A 21,572-nucleotide genomic window follows, 5' to 3' on the forward strand; every position below is an offset into this window, starting at 1 on the left:
AGCCAGTTTTGCCCTGATTGGCCCTGCCCCTGCAGCTCCTGCCCCTGCAGCTCCTGCCCTCTGCCCCTGGACTCTAGCCTCTTTGCTCTCTGACGCCTCAGTGCCTGCAGCCAGCAGCAGGTAAGAGGAGAGGGCCGTGGGCAAAGGGTCATGGTGGAGGGCTTCCTAACGAGGGCCTCTTGGCCTGCTAGGCTGGGCTTGCTGACAAGGCCCTCCTGGCCTGCTGACTGCCCCTTAAGGACTGCTAAGGAGCTCTGTCATGGCCCTGCTAACGAGCTACCTAGCCCCCACCCATCCCACTTGATCTGGCTGCGAGCTGCAGTCCAAAGCCACCTTAAGCTGCCTGGCTAGGGGAGGGGACCCTTTCAAGGCCTGTTCTTAGGAACAGGCTTTGAAGCTAGTAGAGGTATATTTCCTTATCCGTTTTAACTACCCATTGGGCTTCACTGGGCAGGATTATTAACAGTGGTTAAGATAGAATGCTCTGGGAATTGGTTTATACATCCACTCAACTGTGATGCTGAAATGTTCCCTTGAACCCTTACCCTTTTCGACTATAGGTAGGACGTTGATTAGAGATGTTTGGATTCCTCCACAGGGAAGGAAAGGTGAGAAGTACTTTCCCCAGCCTTCTCCCACTACATTGCTTCTCACACTACAGGACGTTCAGCTCCTGCAGACCTTCATCTGCAATCTGATCTAGAGTCTAGGACAAGCTTTGCCATCTGGGGCAGCGTATATACACTGGAGCAGGGATAGTCAACCTGTGGTCCTCCAGATGTCCATGGACTACAATTCCCAGGAGCCCCTGCCAGCTATTGCTGGCAGGGGCTCATGGGAATTGTAGTCCATGGACATCTGGAGGACCACAGGTTGACTACCCCTGCACTGGAGGATGGCCCAAGATCTTACCGCCTGGCGCAGCTTCTCAATGGTGTCGGCCCCCGACAACTCTGTGGGGATGGTGAGCAGGCCGCTGTCTGCAAGAAGAGAGACGGGCTGGATTGCAGCTTGCAGATGGGAACACCACCGCCGCTCAGATGGTGCTCCCTCCTCCCGCTGACCCATGTGAGAAAAGCTGTGCCAAATATTTACCTGTGCCAGGTGAAGGGCTGCTGAAGTCGGGGCCGGAGGTGCCAATGCGGAAACTAAAAATGGGCTTGTCGGAACCAGACCCATCTTCAATGCCATCCACAACCCTTTAGACAGACAGAGGAGAAACCAAGAGGATCTCACGGCTGTGAGGCTGGAACTCTTAAGCTTCAGACCCCAAAGTTTGCCACTGGCAAAGAAGGCAAAATGGCTTACGTACAACCACAGACCGTACAATAATAGGAGATTTGGAAAGGTTTAGGGTGGCTTCCTGGGGCCAACTTGATACGGGCCACCAAGTTCAGCTTTCCAGATTAAAACGGGGAGTGACTGCTGTCCAGTAGCCAAGAATCTCTCCCCCTTCCCCCCTTCTGGCCAGAACTCCAACCAGGAATTCGACAACATTCAAAAATATGAATCAAAGAGCTCTAAGCAAGCCCCCCCCCCCCCCCCCCCGCAGGAGCAAGAGATCTTAAGCTGGGATGGGAAGAGGGGACCCAAGCTGTCTTGCAGTATTCCCCCCCCCTCTTTCTCTCACACCTTTTCTCTCTGCCTGCAGCTTACCTGGGGCTGAGGTCTGGGGGGCCAATGCATGGGATGCTGTGCAGCCGCAAGGCTGTGGGACGGGAGGAGGCATCAGATTCCGGGTGGCGCAGGAATCCCGTGCGAGGGGGGTGATGGCCCTGGCACGCCGAGGCAGAGGGCAGCAAAGGACTAGAAGGTTCGTCCCCAGCCTCTGGGGGGAGGTGAGGAGTCCGGCGGCGGGAAGGGAAAGCGGCCTCTGTGCCTTTCTCTTCCACTGCAGAGAGCAAGGTGGTGGGCTCTCTGCTGCTCAGGGAGGACAGCTCAGCCTGCAGGGACAGAAACGAAGAAACTGCTCGATGGAGGAAACTGATCTCTATTGTATTTTACGATGATTTGTATAGTATTTTACTGGCTTCTGTTGACTTTTTGCATTTTGTTGTAATATCCATATTTGGGGTTTGTTTAGTTAAAGCATTGCCCGCAAAGAAACTAAATGCGGGCGTATCACAGTGGTAACCTGACAACTTTTCATCTACAAAGACGAAGAGGTGGTTTTAATACCCTGCGTTTCTTTACCCAAAGGACTCTCTGACAATTGCTTCTCCCACAGCAGACACGTCGTGAGGTGGGTGAGGCTGAGGGAGCCCTGACAGAACTGTTCTGTGAGAACAGTTCTAACAGGACTGTGACTAGCCTAAAGTCACCCAGCTGGCTGCAAGTCCATCCCTCCTCTTCAGAAGCCCACCCTATGGGCTTCCCAAAACTTTCCCAACATCTCAGGAGCAGAAAAAAGAGGCAATGCCCAAATTCTGGTGGACTTCTTTTTGAAATAGTTCTGTTAACCAACCTCCATTTCTGCTGTGGGTTACAATTCATTATAAGCAATATGTAGGTAAGGAGTGATTTTGCATTGTATTAACGTGTAGGGACCTCTGGTGTCCAAAAGCACTGAAAATATCCTCAGTATCACTCTTTGAAAAATATAAAATTTAAGAAACCGTAGCAGCTTAATGAACTCTGATCTTCAACGACCATCATCCTCAAAGGCATGCTACAGTTGTCCTCTCCTCATCTCTGACCAATTTTGTGGAACCCATCTCCTCAGATTTCTTCCAGATCATGGCTCAGGAGGAAGCTTTACATACGGCGCAGAAATTGGACTCTACTCATGTTTACTATGCATTTTATCCTCCTCTTAGTGTATTCTACTCTTGTAATTCATTTTCTGCCGTCCTGAGTTTCTGGCTCCTATTCAGATGACCACGCTTCCCTGCCCAACTGGATGACTTCTTTTATTCCTATGACCCAGCATTTTGGAAAGAGGCTGCATGTCCTGGGATGGACATCATTTGATTATTTTTCTACCTTTATTACAATCCTACTCCCACTACATTGTCTATTGGATGTAGTATGCTGTCTTATTATATTATGTATATTATATTGTATAATCTGTCCTAGGTGTCATCAAGGAAGCTGGACTATAAAAAAATAAATACATAAAGGAGTCTCAGTCTGGTTCACAATGCATACCAACTTGTCCCAGAGCGATCAAAGGATTCCACTGACTGGATCTGTTTAGGAGATCCAAAAAAGCCACAGAAGCATTGCAATAAAACCGTATAAAACACAAAAAGAGTAAAAATGGAAAAGAGCACCATTAAAATCAGCTAGAACAAGCCGCAAAAAAAATGTTGAGCCAACAAATTTTAAAATGTCTTTGTACACACAAATGCAATCACAGCAATGCCAGCCCCCATCTCATAATCAGTACTCATGTTTTCAGGCCTTTTGGCCAGACTCGTGCCATGAATCTGGCAGTTCTTCCCTGTCCTGTATTTCAAGTTACTTGGGCACTGTGACAGATCCCTGTCTGTTCAGGGGACGGGAGGCACCTTGGGTGTCTAAGTTGATGGCCACTGCCACACGTAGGGTGCACTGAAAGCTCCTAGTCAGGAGCTCCTAGTTTCCAGGTTCTTTAGATGCTGTAGCATGGCCCAAAGGCCTAATCCAAATCATTGTTCTAGACTTCCAGTGACCACTCAGTGAATGTGTTTTCTCTGTATTAGTTCCGGATTCTGAAGAGCTTGCCCATCCTTATCTTGGGCTACGTCCAAGCAGTCACTTTCTGTATTTGATCAGAAGGGCAGGTGGATAAGGGTCAGTAAAGCAAGATACAACACAATTTCAGCACTTTCCGATATTGCAACTGAGAGTCACGACATCTACACTCTTCACCCACTTACTTGAAAGACGCTGGCCCCGCCCAGATTGTAGCTCAGCTCACAGGGAAGTTCCCGGCGGAATTTGCTGGCGAATTCTGGGTAGAGCTCCAGGCTGGCAAGGAGGCCAGCCAGGGCCAGGCACTGCAGGTCACAGTAGGTGAGGCCCCGCACATCGGCATTGGCTTGAACCACCTGATCCTTGGTCATGATGTGGCAGCCTATCAGATCTCCCTTACCTAGATGAAACGGAAGAAGAAGAAGAAGTAACCCATGGCAATACAAAGCCCCTTCCCCCTGTTTTTTTTTGGGGTGGGGGCTGTGTGTATTTTTGTTAATTTCTCCTCCATGTGTCTGTGCAAGCCTTTGTTGATTTGGTGCAGAATTCAACAGCCTGACAAACTCTCTTATGGAAGGAAACCGAAAGCCAGAACAGGATCCAGCAAATATTTATCCCTTTTGATGGCTCATCAGGAGGGATTCAGGTGGTTAGAATCATAGAATCATAGAGTTGGAAGGGGCCATACAGGCCATCTAGTCCAACCCCCTGCTCTACGCAGGATCAGCCCTAAGCATCCTAAAGCATCCAAGAAAAGTGTGCATCCAACCTTTGCTTGAAGACTGCCAGTGAGGGGGAGCTCACCCCCTCCTTAGGTTGCTTAACTCTGTCATGGAACTCAGAGTGACGGGGGGGGGGTGAGGGGGGCTGCATCATTACATAAGTGCTGCTAAGTCACCACCAATTTGTAGCAGGCTATACCATGCTGCCTTCCCTCCCCACGGGGGCCTTTGACAACCATTAAAGACAGCCATTAAAGCTGTGAAAATAACCCTGAAATAGATGGTGCGGATTACACGGAATTTCTATTTGTCAGGATAAAATATGAAAAATGATTTGACAGTAATGAAAACATGCACATTTACAGAATCGTGGTTGCCTTGTAAGAGGATTTGGATTTCGTTTTTTATTAGTTTTCTACATGCCTGACCAAAACCTCTAATGCAAGAATCAGCGGATACTTCCAGGAGTCAGGATTTGCTAAGCCTCAGCCCAGCTCCAGTAACACTTGGGGTGCAGTGGAAGTGCACAGGAAGCACCGTCTGGGCAGCAGCTAGGCTGGTGCCTACCAAAAAGGCTGGCTGGGGATCCATTGTGCAAAACAGGTGGGATATAATCAATCAAGGTGCTCTATTCCCAGGTCCCAAGTCACTGTTTATAAAAGGGACACATTTCCGATACGAATGTGGAGGGTAGGCGATCGTAAGTCACTTTGAGGGGGAGGGATGGGTGGGAGGTGCTGTGAGGCCTGGCACAAAGAGGGCACCGTACCTAGGATGGCAAGCACTGTGCCATCTTTCAGCACCTCCATGGAGCCTGAGCAGACCAGGTAGAGGGCCTGGAGCGCATCCCCCTGCCGAATCAGGTATTCCCCAGGTGTGCAGAAGGAGGTCCGGACGCTGAGGGAGAGGGAGCGCCGGCAGCCCCGGCTCGCCCCTTCAAAGAGCGGCAGCTGTAGCAGTTCCTTGTGCAGGTGGAGGGCTATGTCGGCTCGCAGTTCGTCGGGGAGGCTCTGCAGCAACTAGAGAAGAGAAAGAGCAGGTGAAGTAGGAGCCACACAATGGTCACCCTCTGGGGAACCTCAAGGGCTGTCTGGATTCAGAGAAGAGATTCTAAATGGGCCCACCTGCACAACTTCCAGCCACAGTAAACCCAAAGCCACATCTCAAGGGACACTGGTGAAAAAATCTAGAGGGGATCCTACGGTCCTGAGTTTCTGGCTCCTATTCAGATGACCACGCTTCCCTGCCCAACTGGATGACTTCGTTTATTCCTACGACCCAGCATTTTGGAAAGAGGCTGCATGTCCTGGGATGGACAAATAGCTCCAGGTCAGAAAGGACCAGCATAAATATGGAAGAAGCAAGAGAAAGTAGAACAGGGGGACTTGCCCATAGTGGAGACCCACCTTTAACACCAGGCAACAGAATGGGGATTTGATAGGGCAGGAGGAGCCAAAGGTATGACCTTACTAGAGGGACAGACACTCTGTGCTCCTGAGTGATAGAACTGGCTGAGCCAGTGGGAAAGACAGAAAGCATTCCCACTGAAATGTTTACCCGTTTTTGACTTGCAGTTCCAAATTGAGAGTTTCTGTGGGAAAGGAGGAATCTCTGAAACATCCTGTGCTGATCAGAATCCATCTCCCACTGAGTTACCTTGCAAAAAGAGGCAGGAGGCATAGGGCCCTCGCCCCTGACGCTGGAGCACCAGAAACCAGCAATCCTTACAAACTCTCTTGAGTGACCTCACCTTGGGCTGAAGATGACTGTTTTAATGGAGATGGGGTTGAAGGGGGGGGGATCTCTGAGTTCAGCCAAGGACATTGTTATGATCTCGGTCAAGTTACCTACCTCCCGGGATTGTGGGGGGGAGGATAACCCCATCGAATATGGGCCTTCTTGAAGGATCCATGGAACAAAAATGGGATCTAATAACCACCATGGACTTTTCATTCTCTCTTGCATCCTACTTGCAGGGCTACATGCATTCTGGGTTTCCCCCAAAAGGACAGAAATGAGGTGGAATTTTGACACTGGGTGGGCAAATCAGATGCCCGAGAATCAAATGTGTTTTATTTCCAATCAAGTTACTAGTCCTTAGGGCTGGAGCGATAGGCTCGAATGCACATGGGAAACCTTGTGAAATCCCAGAAGGGAGGCTGAACAGGAGATGAAATTCCTTGTCCCTTGCTAAAATAATGGGAGGACAGAATAAAATCAGGCCAGCCAGGCAAACATAGGCAGGTGGTCTGCATTTGGATTCAGCTCTTGGTGCACAGTTTCGACCCCCCCCCCTCCCCGTTAGTTGTCACCCTCACAGGAGAATTTAGGGCATATCTGCACACCCTCTCTTGGCTTGGGCAGGAAGATTCAGTTCCGATTGAACAACACAGTGAAGACTAATGAAAGGCAGGGGAAAGGAAGATGCCAAATGGACGGAAAGGTTAACATGGAAACACCATGCTATAGGAGAGGGGTGGCCAAACTGTGGTTCTCCAGATGCCCATGGACTATAATTCCCATGAATTCTAATATCATGTCCATGGACATCTGGAGAGCCAAAGTTTGGCCACCCCTGCTAAAATTTTCAATAAGGAAGCAGCTAGCATTTGGGTAAATAAACCATTCCATTTTACTAAGTAGCTTCACCTTACCTACCCTTTCACTGCCAGTCAACACTACTATATACGTTAAGGTGACCAGATTTCAACATTGGTAAAGTGGGACCACCACTGACCAGGGGTGGGGGGGAGTTCTTGATTAAAAACTTGGTCTATGCGGAGCAACAAAAATGTTCATAGAATGCATAGAATGCAAAAATAGTATTGTAATATATATATTTTACTTGCAACATAAGTAGAATTTGCTAGGTGCCCCCAGATGTCCCTCCAAAAGTGGGACAATCTGGTCACCTTAATATACAGATCTCCTCACTACCTTTCCCTCCACTATTCTGGATTTATCCCTCTACACTAGGGATTTACCACTCTTATAGAGGACGGTACCGCTACCTGCAAGTCTAATGGCAGATCAACATTGTGCAGAACTTCCTCACCATTGTTCTTGCAGTGTCAGGGACCAGGGGGTCACCTTCAGCTTCCTCCCCAGCTACTCTCCCCCAATCCCCTTGGTGGAGAGCCAGGAAGGAATCCCACTCAACATGCACGCCCTCGGGCCCTTTCATGGGGTGCAGGCTCACCTCATGGGTATCAATGCCATTGCTAGCGCTCCAGGTGGCCTGGAAGTACTCCAGCATGCGCTGCTTCAGTGGCGGGGGGATGCGGTGGATGCGGATGTAGTCACGCAGGTCGCGCGTGCGGCTGTGGTAGAGGAAGCGGCGGGCATACATGCGCTGGATGATGGCCGTCACGTTGCCAAAGACAACAGCATGCATCAAGGCTGGGGAGGGAGAAAGAGAACGGACAGGACCAGCGCTAGTTGTGGAAACGAGGCCAGTGCTGAGAAGGATGCTGTACACAATGGGCTGTTAGCAGAGTACACAAGGCAGTGAGGCTGCACACCCTGATTCAAGAGTAGGTAAAGGTTTATTCAGGAATTGCCATACTTGATAGTGCAGAAGAGAGGCAGGGATAGGAGCTGACTACAGGCCTAACTGAGAGAGAGAGAGAGGCTGGAACGTCTTCCGAGAAGAAGCAGGAAATTGCCCCTAAGGGCAGCAATGAGGAGACAGACAAGGAAGGACACTTAACAGGAGAGAAGGTCCTGACCTCACTATCCTACCTAATAGTCTTCTTAGTCTTCTTGCTGCCCCCTGCAGGGTCTTCTTCTCTGTACACGGACATTGTCTGTTCCAACAGGTTGTATAAGGAGAGATGCTAGTCCCCAGGTGGGACCTGAGGATCCCCTGGCTCTACAATGCATCTCCAGGCAACAGAGATCTACTGGAGAAAATGGCTGCTTTGGAGGGCAGCCCTGCCCCCAAATCCCGCCCACTCCTGGCTCCACCCCCAAAGTCTCCGGGCATTTCCCAACCCAGAACTGGCAACCCTATGCATAAGTGACTGAACTGGAACAGCCCAGCTTTGGTCAAGCTCGTCAGAGCCTTGTAGCTGCCAGGGTGAGCCCTGATTAGTTCTCAGATGGATGGGAGTGGGGGACTATGCAAAGGAAGGCAACTGGAAATCCCCTCTACTTCTATCTTTCCTTGAACACCCCATGGTTGGGTCTCCATTAGGAATTGGCAGTGACTCAAAGGCAAATTTGTCCTCACAAGCAACTTATGTAGGCAGAATGAGGCAAACTCCGCAAGCCATGCCAAACACATTCGGGTCCCTCCTGGGCTAGCAGAAGATGTTGGGAGTAGGACTGCCAGATCCAGGTTGGAAAACCCCTGGAGAGCTGGGGATGGCATGGACCTCACTCCAAAGCATTTCTTTTCTCCAGGGAAACTGATCTCTATATCTGGAGATGAGCTGTGAAACCGGAGTATCCCCAGGCCCTACCTGGAGCCTGGCATCCCTAGGGTATTCCCAATCAAGCATGAAGTTGTCCACAATAATTAATAATATTAACAACAGCCCTGTGGAAGAACAGCAGTGGGGCCTTCTGCCTTGCAAACCAATCCTGCCCTGTCCTCTTTTCTCAAGGCGTGATCTCCTGGAAGGACTGGCTTCTCGCTTACCTCCGTTCAATGACCTCTGGCCATATTTGTAGTCATGTCCATGACACTGTGATCACCGTGTCAAGAACTGAAACTGGCCCTGGGGACTGAGTTCAGCATCCCAGTTTTTTTTTAGTTTTGTAAGACAGAAATAGGCAAAAGTAGAGGCCTCAGTCTAGGCCTTAATTGAGCTGCCCTCCTGCATCGGTTTGTCATGAACTCCCATTCTTGGGCCACTTCTTGCATCCTTTCATCCATAATGTTAGGAATACTGAAGGCATATTAGACCTTTTTCTCCCTTGCCACCCCCCCCCCCCACTTATTTTTACCTGTTGACTCTTATCTAAGTTGACTGGTAACCCCCGACAGAACTTTAGGGACAGAGACAGGCAAATATGCATTGTGCTGATTTTGTGACATCACTTCCAATAGAAAAGTGGAAGCGACATCACCAAGTTGGTGTGACACTCTAGGACTCCCCAAAAACGTTATGATTTTACACAGAGTTTTGGGGGTATCCCAGAGCAACATCATTTCCGGGTCCCTGCAGGAAGTGGCAGCATGGCGTTGGCACAACTCCTAGTTCATGTCTATTTTTCCTCTGCTGTCCTCCTGAGGCTGCCAAAAGGGAGGTCTCCCAGCAGAGTGAGAGAACTGGCAGCCCTTCTGAGGATACTGTCATGAGCAGGAATTTTCCAGTTCTGTCCCATGACATTACATCACCTCCAGCTGCATAACCAAAAGTGATGTCATCACATTATGGGATACTCTAGGATTCACCCTGAGCTCTATGATAAAAACCATAGTTTCGGGTACGGTGGGGAAAGGGGGAGTGCTGAAGGAATTCCCTACCAGCAGTGGGCAAATGACAGCCCTTTGCTTAACAAAGAGAGCGAAAAGACTGAGCTATGAACCACAAAGACTTTGGTGGCTTTAGGCAAGCTGTTCTTTTCTCAGCCCCTCCATCAACAATATGCAGATGGCAAGAGTGGACTACTGCACAGGGCTGTTGTAAAGATTATGTCCAGATAATACACAGAAAGCATTTTGTAGAACGTACCGTAGAAATGCTAAGTGTTATTATTCCTCTTGTCTAATGATTAGATTTACCCAACTAAATGAGCGACTTTTGTTCTCCACCAGCTAGTTTGCACCACTGAGCATTGCGCCCCAATAAAAACCATAATAATAGAAGGTGTTTTGCCCTGTTGTCATGTGAACGGCATTGCCCAAGACCGCAAAACCCAAGTCTAAGAAGGCAAAGGGGGAAAGGAAGAGGGAAGAGCAGCCCGTGCGGAGGCTCCTCCTTCCCAGCTGACAGGCTCCTTGCCCCTTTTACTCGGGGCCCCACTCACCCCCCACAAGCATCGTGCAGATGGAGAAGATCTTCTCGGAGTCCGTGTTTGCTGACACGTTGCCAAAGCCCACGCTGGTCAGGCTGCTGAGAGCAAAGTAGAGCGAGGTGATGTAGGCACTTCGCAGCGAGGGCCCCCCCACCAGCTCCCATGAGCTGCCGTTTATGGGGGGCCCCGTCCTGTTGGCAGAGTCCTCTTCACCACTGCTGTTTCTCTGCACCAAGTAATAAGGAGTCTCTAAGCGTCGAGCCAGCTCTTGCAGCCAACCTGGAAAGGAAAAGAGGGGGCAGGTCAGACCCCTGGTGCCAACGCCCCTTCCCTTCATTCCAGCAGCCTCGCCCCCTCATGTACAGATCTCAAGATGTTCCCAGTCAAGTTTGAGACCCCAAAGCTGCCCAGTCCTGGCTTTTGGCACAAGAATTTAAGACAAGCGTTGCAGGATCCGATCAAAAGAATTCTATCTGCCTAGTGCTCTTTTTATCTTCTCCTTCTCGCCAAGAAGTCAGGGCAGCATACATGCTCATCCGTTCCTCTGATTTTCTTCACAACAACCTTTTGAGGTAGGCTAGAGAGTGCCTGATGAATTGAACACGGGACTTCCCAATCTTCAACTCTGGCCACCTGGTGGCTCGTGAAACTCAAAGGCACAGGGTTCATGGCCAGCATCTAGACAAACGTTGCGGGTAGCTGTGCTAGTCCAAAGTAATATACAAGACAAAATATCACAAAGCGGCTTGTAGCCATTTGAGGCCTCCAGAACTCTTAATCAGGTGGGGGATTTAAGCACAGTAAAGGAAGAGAAACATTTGGTCAGCTACTGGTTTTCACATCTCATTTTAATTTAGAAGTTGTCATTTTTCTTTCTTCAACTATGGTTGCCAGCTCCAGGTTGGGAAATATGTGGAGATTTTGGGGGTGGAGCCTGAGGAGGGCGGGGCTGGAGGGGGGAGGGGCCTCAGCAAGGGAGTTCGTCTACTTTCTGAAGCAGCCATTTTGTCCAGGTGAACTGATCGCTACCCACTGCCTACTCTAATCTGCAGCACAGCCTTAATGTCCCCGCAGTCTACAAAGCCTGTTCTTACTCCTCTGCCATTTTTACATTTTAAAGCCTGCCCGATGAAGAATCCTGAAGAATCTGAAGGACTGCACACTGTTTAGTGATATACTGTTTGATCCCAAGAAAACGTATTTTCTTTTGGTTTATGACATCCCTTCTAGTTTCCATTCTTCAGCTTTCAGTATCTTTCCTTCTTTGGGAGCTAGCAGTCAAATGGGACGTTGATAAATAGATTTGGAAAAACTCACAAGATGGCAACGTTCTGCACTGCGATTCCATGAGACGAGACTTGGCCTCTCTGCCTTGATCACAAACCTCCCTGCTGTGGAAGAGCAGGTGGCACGTTCTCCCAGGCAACCAGGTATTTCATCCCCAAACCTTCAGATGCCCGGATGCCACCCTTGAGCCCCCCCCCCCCCCCGACCCTGCCTCTCAAGCGGCAAGTCTGAAAAAGCCTCACAAGTCTTAGCAACCCTACCGAGAGGTAAATGCAACAGTTGCTTGTTAGCTTGTCTCCATGCTGTCCCTGGAGCCTGCTAGACAACAGTAATTATAGAAGAACGGATCGCCCCCAAACGAAAGTGTGTGGGCGGGGATTTATTTATTTATCGGAACGGCGGCGGTGGTGTAGACGTCTCCGCTTCCGTCTGCAGCCGTGCCGCAGCATCTCTTTGCATTTGGGTCCCTCTGCGGGACTTGCACATGAAGAGGGACTCGGTGGGCGCACGCACCTATCCCTGGCAGTTGGGAGGGGCTGCTCTCCACCTCGCGCTGTCCGATGAAGTACCAGATGCAGGCCACCCAGTGAGCCAGCAGTGCAAAGACGGTCATGAGGAGGGTTAACACCACCGCACTGTACTGGGAGTAGCGGTCCAGGTTAGGCAGCAGGCGCAGCAGCCGCAAGAGCCTCACGGTCTTCAGGAGATGGGCCCCAAAATACTAGGTTGGGAGAAAGACAGATGGGAAAGACGGGTTAAGTCGGGTTGCGCTGCTCCCAGTGGCACACAGGGGGACTGCAGAAAGCTAGGAAGGGAGCATGTGAGTGAGGCAAGGGAAGAGGAATGGCCGTGTGGGCAGAAGCAGGAAGTTACTGCACTAAAAGAGGACATGCAAAGGCATAGAGCTAGGCCAACGAAGCTAGCCCTCAGAGGGAGGACTTCTGCTGGCAGATGAAGTAGTGGGAGAATTTTAAAAGTACCCAGCAACATCATTATGGTGCTCTGTCCCTTTTGGGAAAAACCCGGAAGTGACATAGTGTAGCTCTAGGAATCACCAGAAACGTTGTGGTTTTACAATAGAGTTTCCAGTGATTCCATGTCACTTTTGGATTTTTCATGCAAGTAACATAGCGGTGCAGCTGTTGCCACACCCGCCCACAGCCCTGCCCCCAACCTTCCCACAAGTTGCCCATAGGGTTGCCAAATCTGGATTGGGAAATACCTGGGGACTTTAGGGGTGGAGTCAGGAGTGGGTGGGATCTGGGGTGGGGAGGAACCTCAAGGGAGAATAATGTTATGGAATCCACCTTCCAAAGCAGACATTTTCTCCAGGGGAATTGATGCCTGGAGATGAGCTGGGAAACCAGGGAATGTCAGGTCCCACCTGGGGACGGGCATCCCTAGAACTTGCCCAAGGAAGCAGTCAGCTGTACATGTACTGAATGTGACAACAGAATTACTTGGCACATGTATATTATGCGGACAGTATGGATTATAACTGAGTTCACTTCCGGTTGCACTGCCATGGCATTACTGGGAATGCTCTAGCATTCAGCCCAAACTCTATGGTTTCACCACAGCATCCCCAGCTATGCTAATTGCTAATGGCTGTACCCTCCTCCAATTCTCCCGCAGCTCAGCTGGGCACTGTCGGGAATGGGGAGCACAAGGAACCTTCCGCTGAAGCTAGAAACCTGGTAACACTGCGGAGACACATACAGATTAATACAGACAGATTTCCCCCTTCCTGGGTCACTTAGCTGCATGGACTTTCTGCAAGGGCAAGGGTCAAGCCTAGAAACCATGGAGCCACTTATTTTTGTTCCCGTTTTTAATTTAACATGAGGCCCAGAGAGGCCTTCACAGTGGCTAACAATCATGACATTAACGTTTCCTACAGAAAAGACCATGCATGAATCAGCTTTAATTGGCTGGGTTAGGCCTTTGGTCTGTCTAACCCAGAACTGTCGACTTGGTCCGGCAATGACTCTTAGAGAACACAAGGATGTGTGTCTGTGGAGGGAGCATCTTCCAGTTCTCCTGCATTTAGCCAGAAATGAAGCTTTGAACCTTCCCTGTGCAAAGCATGGGATATGTCACTCTGCTTCCCCACAATTCTCATAGCCCCAGAGCAGCAGCACCCAGAACTCTGAGGTTCAAGGGGAAAGGTCTGTCTTTGAGCTGGAACTCTGAGCCAGCATCTTAGTATATAATGTTCAGACACAGAAATATTCGGGACATGATGCAAGAGCAAGACCAAGCCGATGAGGATCCTGATCAGCCTTCCTGTTAAGACTATTCATAGTCTTCCTGGGTACCCTGGGAATTTTCCTCCAGAGACTAGTGCAGATTAGAAAACATCTGGATACAACTCACCACATTGACCTTGAAGGCATAGAGGAGGTCAAAGGGCAGAGCGGCCAAGAGGTCCAGGACAAACCAGCGGGTCAGGTAGTGCAAGAAAATGGCGTGAGGGTCAAACACCACCTGCCCTGACTTGCTGACAAAGGTGGTGCGGAAATTCAACACGATGTCTGAAAAGAGAAAGAAGAAAGATTTAGGGTCTGGGGAGAGGGGGAAGACAACAACTGAGCCGCATTCTTGAAGCCCAAATGCTGGGAGAGGAGAGAGAGCTGCAGGTTGAGAGACGTCATTGTGGTTAGCAAGGAAAGGGACTCGACCTCTGTTGCTCCATCGGATAACTGGGTGCTGGGCATGTGTGCACATTAAACACTTACAAAAACACCTCCATAGAGGGACATCTAGATGGAGATTTGCATGTTGTGGATAATCTGGGGGCTGTTATGACTGAATTGCTGCTGAACTACTTATGTTTTTTTTTTACTTTGTTTTATATTGTTATTGTTATGTTGGCTTTAATTAATTATTGTTAAATTTAATGGTATGTAAACCACCCTGAGCTATTATGGGAGGGTGATATAGAAATGTAATAAATAAACAATAATTATTAATAATAACAACACAACAATAACAACAACAATAATGGCTGGCTCCCCTGTGTGCAGCCACCACTCTGTGCCTCATGACTTGGTGGCCCACAGATGAATGTCTACGGTTGCCAACAAACAGGCTGCCGATAAGCTGTCCCGTCCCTTTAATAAAGGCTTAAGGTGTAAAAATGAACCATCAAACCTTTCATGGCATGGAGGCCCATGTCATCACCTGGCCTGTAACATCTCCTTAGGCCTCTGTTCAAGGGATGTGACCTTTTTTCCTCCCGACAGTTGGCAATTTTTGGAGGAGTGGAGTGGAATCATTTTGAACTGTCTAGAAGGGACATTAGGGCACAGGATTGCCTGGAAACGCTTGGGATGCTCCAAGTAGCTGGAGAGGACCAAGAACTTGCATCAGTTCTTCGTGGGGACTGTCACTGACTTCTCTGGAATGCAGTTTCCCTATTAACTTCCTAGCAGGCTTTGGAAGACATAAGCTAGATTTTCACAAATCTGCAATACGGTCTCCACCGAAAAGAGGTGATTTTTTAAAATGACTACCCAAAAGCTTCTTGCTCGTCAGGGAAAGTCAGGTCTGAGTCGCAGCCACCAAACCTCACAGATAAACAAAGGCTTTATCGTGTACACCAGGGGTAGTCAAACTGCGGCCCTCCAGATGTCCATAGACTACAATTCCCAGGAGCCCCTGCCAGCATCCATTCATGGGAATTGTAGTCCATGGACATCTGGAGGGCCGCAGTTTGACTACTCCTGGTGTACCCTTTCCCTGCGAGAGACAGTTCCAAAGCAGATGGGTGTCTTGCCTTTGTCACCTTACCTAATATGAAGAGGATCTCCACGGAAAGATCACAGACGCTGGGGGGTGCGCGAACAGCTTCCGGAAGCCCTTCATCCTTGGTGCCGCTGAAGCAGACGCTGTAGGGGACCGTCACGGCCACATATAGCGTAGCCAAAAGAATCAGCCCGTCCCAGCCGGCCTTGAAAGTCCCATAATGCAACAGGATAAATGGAGATTTGCGTGCTGCAGCAACTTTGTATTCAGGCAGGGCTGGCTTCTCCCCGAAGACACCCTAAGGGAACGCAAGAGAGCAGGGGGCCATTTAGACTCACAAGGGCTGGAAACCCATCAGCTCCAGGCCTCTTATCAGTTGCCCATAGATCAGCATCTGGCACACCCCTGGTGGACAGGGAAAGTGGTTCACAAGTGGGACCTTTTAGGTGGCTCAAGCTAATGAGCCAAGCCATATGCCACAAGAGCAGAAATCAAAAATAATGAAATAATATTTTGAATCTCACTGGTCAGTTTGGCATCACGGTTATTTTATCATTTATACAGTGCCACTGGGATGTATTATTAACAGCAATGTATTAGCAGACTATTTTATTCTAGTGAGTTTATACTATCCAGTCAAAGATCCGCTGGGAGTTTATAGGTTGGCTCTCTTGCTTGTCCCTAGCACAAGAAAGGAGTGGTCATCGTGTGTTCCTCTACCTAGCAACCACCTCTGTGCCACTCCAAATCCTGCCAGCTACCCCCTCCTACATTTTGAAGAACTCACTGCATCACTTCCAAGAATGACTGAAAATACGGTAATGTTTTGAAGCATGAAATTCACGGAAGGAGACTGTTGCCCTGAACAGGACACCTGTAGGCAGCCCCGGTTTATGGACTCACAGGATCCGTAGGATCAGAGACAGTTTACAGATTTGCAGGGCCTTAGCAGAATACAGCTGGCGCTGTTACTTGTGCTGTAACAGCAGGGCACCTTTCCCAGGGGCAGTTGGAAATCCGGAAGCAACTGACAGCTTCTTTTGTTGTGGTTGTTCTTGCAGCCCACAAGCAGCATAAATATGAAGACCCCCTAAGAATCACAGTGCAAAGGCCCCTTAACTGTGCAGCACTTTAGGGCCCCTGGTACTGCGAGGCTTGTTGCATGCACTACATTTATTTAATTAATTTATTTATTATATATTTATATACCGCCCTCCCCGAAGGCTCAGGGTGGTTTACATCAAACAGGAACAATACAAATAACTATAGCCTCCACAAAGCCAAACTACTAGCGCCTTACTTGGCCCCAGAACAACTAGCCACAGTGATCCATGAGACGGTCACCCCTAGATTGGACTTTTGCAAATCGCTCTATGCTGGCCTGCCCTTATCCTTGACCCGGAAACTGCAGCTGGTCCAGAATGCAGCTGCCAGGGGCCTTGTAGCAACCCCTAGGAGGTCCCACATCTAGCCCATCCTCCAGCAGCTGCGCTGGCTTCTGGTTGAATTCTGGATCAGGCTTAAGGTTCTGGTTATCACCTTTAAGGCCATACGTGGTCTGGGCCCAGGATACCTCTCTGCCTACACCCCTCAAAGAGCCTTACGTTCCACCAGTTCCAACTTCCTGGTGATCCCTTGCCCCAAGGAAGCCCGCTTGACCTCAACCAGGGCCAGAGCTTTCTCCATCCTGGCCCCCACCTGGTGGTTATGAGCTACAAGGATACACCACCTCTGCCTATAGGTAGAAGCAGGTTCACGTGCCCAGGTTTGGAACCTCAGGTCAAAACTCGGGCGAGCACTTAAATGGGGACATCACCCAGTTCCCTTGCCTTGTTTTTAATAAGATGCACAAGCCCATCTCCATTCTGGCACAGCAAGCCATGGTTAACGATGTGTGACTAGAGCTGGAGCTAAGTGCCAGAGCTTTGACATTTTAAAGAGTTTTAATGAGGGTTTCTTTTTATTAAAAAAACAGCGCCGCTGCTTTCTTGTTTTGCCTTTCGTTTAAAAGAACGGATATTTTTACTTTTTGTGTTTGCTTAATTTGTAGGGAGAGTTAAGGGGTTTTTTTTAATAGAGATGTGACGGAAATGTAAAAACATATGGATTAAAAATAAAATCCTCACGATGCCAAAATGTAGATGGGTTTGTGGAGGAGATGGGAGAGCCAGCGTGGTATAGGGGTTAAGAGCTGCAGCCTCTAATCTGAAGAGCCGGGTTGGATTCCCTGCTCTTCCACATGCAGCCAGCTGGGTGACCTTGGGCCAGTCACAGTTCTCTCAGAGCTCTCTCAGCTCCGCTGACCTCACAAGGTGTCTGTTGTGGGGAGAGGAAGAGAAGGCGATTGTAAGCTGCTTTGAGACTCCTTCGGACAGTGAAAAGGGGGGGGGTATAGAAACCAACTCTTCTTCATGCATTTCATTAAAAGCAACACAAGTAGGTAACATTCACGTTCAAAGGAGCATTCTTCTTAGACCTTTATGGCACCCAGTCCAGAGCAGGAACCTCTTTCTGCACATAAGTCTCCTCCCCTCGATGCAGGGCAATATTCTCCTTCCAAGTATTAAATATATATTTTTAAGTTTTCAGAGAGCACCGCAGCATGTCAACAAAGCTCTGCGGGATCACCCCAAAGGCTCATCTAGTTCAGCAGCCTGTTGCTTTCTGTGGCCAACCAAGTGAAGCTCTCCACTGGGGCACAAAGCCAAAGCCTCCCCAGCAACTCACACTCAGAAGTAGACTGCCTCTGAACATGGAGGCTTCATTGAGTGTATTCTCCACAAATTCGTCTCATCCCTTTGTAAATCCCAACAGGGGATCCCTCAATGCTTGTCTTAGATCACAACCCTCACTCTCAGTGAGAGAGCTCATCTGAACAGGGGGTGGGAGACTGGAACTCTGATAGTATGGCCATCTGATTCATATGTTAAGGGTTTTTTATAGGGGGGTTATATTGTATTTTATTGTTTTATTGTAAACTGCTGTAAGACAGTATTGAGAGTGGCCATATATAAATCTAAATCAAAATAAATAAATAAAAATAAAAATTAAGTAATCTAGCAGTCACCAATAAAGTACTCCAGTGAAGGGGTTAAACTGTGGCTCTCCAGATGTTCACATACTACAATTCCCATGAGCCCCAGCTAAGTGGCCATGCTGCTACGGGCTCATGGGAATTGTAGTCTGTGAACATCTGGAGAGTCATAGCTTGGCTACCCGTGTGGCACAAGGTAATGGTGCACTGAGATCAGAAGTATTTTCTTTTAGCTGTCCTGAATCTATTGCACACTGATTTTCTATGTAAGTGTTGTCAAGCTGCAACCACCTTATGCTGACCCCCAAAAGCAGGGGTAGTCAAACTGCGGCCCTCCAGATGTCCATGGACTACAATTCCCAGGAGCCCCCTGCCAGCATTCGCTGGCAGGGGGCTCCTGGGAATTGTAGTCCATGGACATCTGGAGGGCCGCAGTTTGACTACCCCTGCCCAAAAGAGACTTCCAGGGTAAGTGAGAAGCAGAGGTGGTTTGCCGCTGCCTTCCTCAGCAGAGTTTTCCTTGGCCGTCTTTCATCCAAGTACCAGCCTAGCTTAGTTTATGAGATCCAATGAGATTGGATTATATCATGCCACCTTCCTTCCCATTAACGTCCTCCTGCCCATTAATTAAAGTGTACTTTTTAGCATCTGGGGGAAGGGGACAAAAGATCCTTCTGCCTGCAGCCTTCATACCATGCAGACATCAGACTGCTGCAGCCTAATCGACATTAGGAAAGAGGGAAAGAAAAGAGGGGGAAACTGGCATCTGTTGTCTCTCACCACCAGCTACAGCAACGAGGCTCCCACTGGAACCATGGAGCCCACTCACCCTTGGGAAACTTCACCTCCAGTTTTGCACCTCTGGACCTGGCTCACCCCATATACCTTGTGGAGTTTGCGCTTCCCTTTGCCTTGTTTCTGGAGATGCCCAGACAGGTGATATAGTACAGCCCGGCTCCGTCGACGGTTGGCATTAAACCCTTTTGCTCCAGCTCGGCTGTAGCGTCGGCGTCCACCTGGCAAGAACAAGGGAGGTTGGCGGCCTCAATTGACCCAAGAAGACTGGCAGTTTTAGGGAAGCTTCAGTTCCCACAGACTTGCATCAGGACAGCACCCACAATCTCAATTTTCAAACTCATAACATTTATGCTGTGGGTCGAGAGCGGGCTTGAGTTCTGCATTTTTGTAAGGCATTTTTGGAGTGTATTTCTTATTCTTGTGAAGCTGTACATATCTGATGGGTCAGATCCAGCTAGGTGTGGTGTAGTGGTCAGACTGTCAAACTAGATCTGGGAGACTCAGGTTCAACTCCCCCTTTTCTACCATGGAAACTTTCTGGGTGACCTTAAGGGAGCCACACATGCCCAACCTAACCTTTCTCACAGGGTTGTTGCATGGTTAAAACATAAGACGGGAGAACAATGTAAGCCACTATGGTACAAATGCAGGATATAAATCAAGTCAACAGATAAAATAAATACACCAAATTTGTCTCTACAATCCAAGTGGCTTTTGTCCATACTAGGCTTATGCACCAGGGGTCTGATCCGGCCCGATTCAGCTTTGATGCCTATTAAAGTAAATGGTGCCATTGACTTTAATGGGAATTCCAGCATTCCCACCTTTCCTGGAGCCTGTGGGGGGGGGGGTTCCAATTACAGCCTCCAAACTTTCAGGGTAGCTCCGGGAACCTCTTCCCTGACCCCCCTCTGAATTTCACACTGATTGAACCACGGGGTCCACGTCCAGGGGTTCCGATGGGGAATCCATCCCATTGGATAGAATGGGGGCACCCTCTTTCGGGACCTCCCAAAGTACTTGAGATCCAGACACCATGTTTATTTGCTTCGAAATGTCACATTCCCAAGAGACATTTTTTTTGGATATGCCTTTATTCCCAATAAGAAATTACAGTATGTGTACATGTTCAATTTTCAACATGGTTGCATATTTCTTACAATGACTGAATTCACAATTGGGAGGAAAACTCTAATTGCCATATTTTGACTGTGTGCCACGTGTGTCAATGCCAACACCCGTGCATCCGTGTTTCGCACTCTCCTTCTCCCGTGCGGTTGTGCATATGCTTCTCTTTGCCCGTTATCCACAGGCAACAACATGAATCTTACCCAAACACACACACACAAAGGGTTGTCAGCGGCTTCAGTTACCCAAGCAGCACTGCCAGCTAGCAGAACTAATTGGCTGAATTTCCATCTTCTATGTTTGTGGCATTACCACTCAGAGGAATCCTATCTACACATACATCACCATATGGTGAGGAGGGGGAAAGAGCACCCCTTCTTCCACACCAAATGCCTAGGGGGATGTAATGCAGAGAAGAAAGCTCTCTTGGGTACCACTGAAGTTCACGGCTGTATTCAGATATAAGGCAGTAGAGAATGCTCATGATAAGCAGTGCTTTCCCCTGGGCCACGAAAGAACTGTTCCCCCTATAATACAACAAAGTATGTTAATTCTGTGATGAGGCTTCTGCTGAGTCAATAGGAACTTTCCTGCTGCCTTCCTATTGCTCTTGCCATTCATGTCATAGAGGCCAAGAAAGAAGAAGAGAAGAAGAAGAGCTGGTTCTTATATGCTGCTTTTCCCTACCCGAAGGAGGCTCAAAGCGGCTTACAGTTGCCTTCCCTTTCCTCTCCCCACAACAGACACCCTGTGGGGTGGGTGAGGCTGAGAGAGCCCTGATATCACTGCTCGGTCAGAACAGTTTTATCAGTGCCATGGCGAGCCCAAGGCCACTCAACTGGCTCCATGTGGGGGAGTGCAGAATCGAACCTGGCATGCCAGATCAGAAGTCCGCACTCCTAACCACTACACCAAACTGGCTCTCAGAAACAGTTCAGCATGAGGTGCTAATAGGCCTACCAACCTCAACGGGGGGCCTGGCATTCTCCTGGGATTGCAGCTGAATTCCAGACTACAGTAGGGTCGCCAGGCTGACACCTCACGCCTGTGGGAGCTTCGGGGGCATGGCAAGGAGTAGCAATGTCAATATTTCGGGCAACACTCAGTGTGTCACCGGATGAGCTGATGGCGCCTCGGGGTTTTCAAAGTAAAGACTTGAACCCGGATCTACTTTCGTCTCTGGCCAAAGTTTTAGCCCACCCTTTTTCAACCTTCTG

The 21,572-nt window shown here is 49.1% G+C and overlaps 1 protein-coding gene across 2 annotated transcripts in view; it reads right to left on the bottom strand.

The window, feature by feature from the left end:
* Window positions 1-21,572, bottom strand: part of KCNH3 (potassium voltage-gated channel subfamily H member 3) — a 66,865-nt gene that overhangs the window by 2,466 nt on the left and 42,827 nt on the right. For both annotated transcript variants that reach the window (XM_077328773.1, XM_077328772.1), the window contains exons 4-14: window positions 19,315-19,445; window positions 15,441-15,693; window positions 14,025-14,182; window positions 12,162-12,369; window positions 10,374-10,640; window positions 7,597-7,796; window positions 5,167-5,416; window positions 3,861-4,075; window positions 1,657-1,943; window positions 1,096-1,199; window positions 913-980 (exon numbers count right to left, since the gene is read on the bottom strand). In XM_077328773.1, the coding sequence (XP_077184888.1) occupies window positions 913-980; window positions 1,096-1,199; window positions 1,657-1,943; window positions 3,861-4,075; window positions 5,167-5,416; window positions 7,597-7,796; window positions 10,374-10,640; window positions 12,162-12,369; window positions 14,025-14,182; window positions 15,441-15,693; window positions 19,315-19,445 (2,141 nt within the window). The remainder of the gene's footprint in view (window positions 1-912; window positions 981-1,095; window positions 1,200-1,656; window positions 1,944-3,860; window positions 4,076-5,166; window positions 5,417-7,596; window positions 7,797-10,373; window positions 10,641-12,161; window positions 12,370-14,024; window positions 14,183-15,440; window positions 15,694-19,314; window positions 19,446-21,572) is intronic.

The sequence above is a fragment of the Paroedura picta genome, chromosome 3 (assembly GCF_049243985.1).
Source record: "Paroedura picta isolate Pp20150507F chromosome 3, Ppicta_v3.0, whole genome shotgun sequence".
In the NCBI taxonomy this organism is placed as follows: Eukaryota; Metazoa; Chordata; class Lepidosauria; order Squamata; family Gekkonidae; genus Paroedura; species Paroedura picta.